This window comes from Octopus bimaculoides, chromosome 5 (assembly GCF_001194135.2).
Source record: "Octopus bimaculoides isolate UCB-OBI-ISO-001 chromosome 5, ASM119413v2, whole genome shotgun sequence".
NCBI classification, from domain to species: domain Eukaryota; kingdom Metazoa; phylum Mollusca; class Cephalopoda; order Octopoda; family Octopodidae; genus Octopus; species Octopus bimaculoides.
In genome coordinates this window covers 3,286,337-3,290,722 of record NC_068985.1, presented here as the reverse complement: position 1 = coordinate 3,290,722, position 4,386 = coordinate 3,286,337, and the positions used below count along the sequence as shown (strand labels likewise).

Here is a 4,386-nt window from a genome sequence, read left to right as displayed (position 1 = left end):
ATTTACTGTTACAAGAGATTAAAAACATAAATATGTAATTTCAAATAGACTTATCGTCGCTTAATGTTAAAAGCAATTCACGGATTTGTACTTGCTGTCACATTTTTCAATTTCGATTGTTTTCCTAACTTCTTGATTTTGGAACCTAGCATTACCACAGTAGCCAGCTTTTAACCACCTTTCACAGCTAAATTTTTGTCCTTTTTCTTTCTAATTTGTCGTTCCTGTCCACTTTTATGTGGTTTATATAATGAATCCTGGTCTGCTTTGATGGTATTCATATGTGCACTGCCATCAGGAACTTACGAGCAATCGCTCACTCTACACGCTCAAAGCAATATCTAAATCGCCGTCTACCGTCGATCAATATCACTCCTGACTGTCTTAAAAATGGGAAAACATAATGGACAGAGTTAAAAGATTACAAAAAAGAGGAGGATTGATCGAGGCTGGAAAGCTTTTGATTGTCAGAATTGCTGGATCAGAGCTGGCCTGGGCTAAACAATAACAATAATCAGGTACTATATTGAATAGTAGCCAATAATCATCTATCTGTAACGTTTACTCCAACTGAAAGTGAACCGTGTAGAATTCAATGAATCAGAGACAATTCCATAGAATATTCGGTGGAAGAAGCCCCCACCCCCACCCGCGAGACTGATAGGTGGAAAAAAATCAAGTGATGATTTTTAAATGATTACAGGTAAATCTACAGCCGAAGAACAGATACAAACCATTAAACGAATTTCATCGTTTACCTTCAACACAATTTCAGATTCTCAGAAATACAATTAAGATAAACAAAAGAGGAATATTTTTTTAAAGACAAAAGGTGAAGGAAAAAGACATAAACAACACAACTTCCTACACTCGTCTTCTCTTGTGTGTAGATCATTTCCCGATGTAAACATTTTGAAATAATCGTTAAATTCGTTCGGAGAATTCTTGTTACTTTGGTTATTAATTAAATCGCGATCAAACCCGTCTTATTGACATCACCTGTATAACATATTTGCGTATTCCGGGAGATAAATCATTTCTTATATTCCTGCAGTAAATAAAAGAAAATGTATTCATTTGATCTTACCTTCAGAAATATGTGTAGTATTCAAAGCAATTGTTGGAACAAACGTTAAGCAAAAAAATATCGAGCTGAGATAAAACCAAAACATCGCGGATGACATCAAGAGTTTGTTGTGTAATAATATTAAACTGCAGAAGTGAACTGAAGTTCCGGAATGAATGGACTTCGACCGAATGTACAATTTTTAGTATCACATGAGATTAATTTCCAAAAATTAAAACGTCGTGTAACCAATAAAAAAAGAAGGTTCCTGGAAGCATTTCCAAACGTATGTCGTTTACATTGTGCTTTATAGCTAATTAGTCGGTCATTCAGGAAGATATTCCTATTTATTGAACCACTTTCACTTTGCCAAACGTCAATAATGTCGGTTTGGTTTACTTTTTATTTGCACGTTGTGCTACGCTCAACTCATTTCTAGTAGGAATATTTTCGGTGCAGTTAAGAGTAATAGTTTGCGATATTGTCCTGTATTTCTGAGTTCTTATTGTTGATTAAAATAAGAGGGCGTGATTATAGGGTAATTTTGCTGCAGTTTCTATTTCATCCAGTGATCACACAGAGATTCTAATCGTAAGGTTAAAATAATATGAATTATTTATTTATTTATTATTTGCAATTAAAGACACGAGGTCAGCTTGTTTGTGACAGGATATGATTTTTATTTTTTAGAAGCCAAGCAAGAAGTTTTATTTAGACAATAATTCTCAATCACATGACATAAATTAGAAAAATGGACGAAACAAAGAACACAGTTGAAAAAATTACAAAACAATGAACAAACAAAAAATTCACCACCTTAGGTTGAAAATTTTGGAGCGATGGCAAACCTCTCTAATGACTATTGGGGCACGCCAGCACGCTTGCAGCATTGCCGCGTGATGGCGAGGCTGATGCACTGGAACAAAGAAACGCCCTCACGAGCTTCACCAGTGAACAACCAAGCGCTCTCACGAGCGACCAGTGAAGACAGGAATTTCGCAGTCAGTGGTCCGATCCCACCAAACGTCTTGAACGCCACAGGGTGGAAAATGTAGTTGGCCGACTGATCGCAGTGTCAGCAAAATCTTATAAATGACAATGTTCTAAAAGATGTTTATATGTTATATATGAAAATAAAAAAATTTAACTCTTCAGTTTGCTTGATATTAAACTGATGGTAGTAAAAGTTTCACACAGTAAAAATGTCATGTTAAAAACTAAGATCACCTAAGTATGGTTTATTTGGGATGGGTAAACAAAAATACAGCACTACTAGACCAATTATCCGGCGAGCTTGGTATTGGAAGTCAACTGGATTTCAGGATTTTTTCCAGTTTTCTGGTAACAGTCTAAATATATACTTGAAATATAAAATAAACTATGAAAAGTAAAGAGCTAAATTGTATTTAACAAATTCAAATTAATATACTTCTAAAGCAGGGTCTGTTTGATATTTATTAATCTACTTCAAATTCTTGATATTATATTGTACCGTGTATACAGTTTATAGGATGGAAATTAAATGGAGAAAAGTAATGAACAATCTTATTTAACACATACAGATACAAATTCATACAATTCTGTTGCAGAGTCTGTTAAATCTTTATCAATCCACATAAAAAAAGAAAAAAGGTAAAGAGCAAAACGTATGCAAATTAACCGACTTATTCCATACAGGATACAATATATCGCACAGTACTGCGCCAACACTCGGATTTTCAGAAGCTGGACAAGAGATCCGGTACTGTAGTAGGATTTCTTGTTTTTTTAGTAAGGGCGGTAGATAACAAATTGTAAAGTCGAATGAAATATCTTGTAATTCTATCTTTAAAAGACAACCTTTGGCTCCATTTAATTGACGTCGATACAAATGATTATCAGTTTGAAGAGAGTTCCCCAGGATAACCTCTGTCCAATGACTGACAAACGTAAACAAAATGAAACACGAGCCAGGGGCCTTTTTCTTTTTTTTTTTTAGATATTGACTGAAAATCTAATCAATAACCCAAAACCCTTTGTTATTAACTTTGTTTCATATGGTATGCAAAATTTATATTTAAAAATAATTTATTCCAACAATTGATAAAAAGAAATATTAAAAAAAGCAAATTTGCCAATAAGAATATCGTACAAAAACTGAAGAATTTTTGTTTAAAATATTTCCACTTCATGTTTCTGAGAAGAATAATGTCGCTTCAAATGTGTGTGTGTGTGGGGGGGGGGGAGTGCAAAGTGATTGGCATCAGGAAGAGCATCCAGCCGTAGAAACTTTGCCAAAGCAGACACTGGAGCACGAGGCAATACTTAAACCCATTGGATCCTGTCAAACCATCCAACTCATACCAGCATAGAACATGGGTGTTAAATGATGATGATGACAGACAGACAGACAAATAGATAGATAGATAGATGTGTACAAGCATACATTCGTATGGTTTACCTAGTAATGGCAGTTTATAGAAGGAAGATAATTTTTGTCATAATATTTGGCATGATTAGATATTTGAATTTGAAATTAAAGAATTAAGAAGAAACAGCTGCATAAAATCCATGTGAATTTATTTGTTTAGTTTTATTTATTTATTACGAAGTTTTTACACCTTTCATTTTTAGTTGGCGGAGACTATGTAATGCATTATTTCATTCTTTTCAGAAATCATCAACATGACAAAAACCTATGGTTTATCAATTAAGCATAATTTTACGAAGTGAAACATTTCTTTAAACGTTAATACATGGAATATGCTTTTCTTTTTCTTCTTTTTTTTGTTTCGGTTTTGATGTTTTCTTCTAAGAACTTCGCACTTTAGGAATCGACAGAAAATATTCTTAGTGTTTACATACAGAGTAATTACTGTTGCCAAGGGAATTCTACTTTGTGAAAATGCCTTATAGTTACCAATAATTTCATTTTCTACAAACAACTTCACGAGTCGGTTTCCGATCTATACTTTCAGGTTTAATCAATGTTTTAAATTGTTATTTCTCATAGATAATCCTTCGGGTATATTGTTGAACAGGTACCTAATCAAAAACACAGGCACGTAGACCTACAGCTGGCATTTTTCAAATTATTCATGCATACGTATAATGGAAATCATGGGATATTATTAAGGCGGCGGGCTGGCAGAAACGTTAGTACACCGGGCGAAATGCTTAGCGGTATTTCGTCTGCCGCTACATTCTGAGTTCAAATTCCTTTCATCCTTTCAAGGTCGATAAATTAAGTACCTGTTACGCACTGGGGATCGATGTAATCGACTTAATCCGTTTGTCTGTCCTTGCTTGTCCCCTCTGTGTGTGGCCCCTTGTGGGCAGTA

At 34.4% G+C, this 4,386-nt stretch overlaps 1 protein-coding gene across 1 annotated transcript in view; it reads right to left on the bottom strand.

The window, feature by feature from the left end:
* Positions 1-1,631, bottom strand: part of LOC106867834 (transmembrane 7 superfamily member 3) — a 33,059-nt gene extending 31,428 nt beyond the window's left edge. The window contains exon 1 of the mRNA XM_014912863.2: positions 1,088-1,631. Coding sequence (XP_014768349.1) covers positions 1,088-1,184 — 97 coding nt within the window. The 5' untranslated portion in view covers positions 1,185-1,631. The remainder of the gene's footprint in view (positions 1-1,087) is intronic.
* Positions 1,632-4,386: the final 2,755 nt, after the last annotated feature.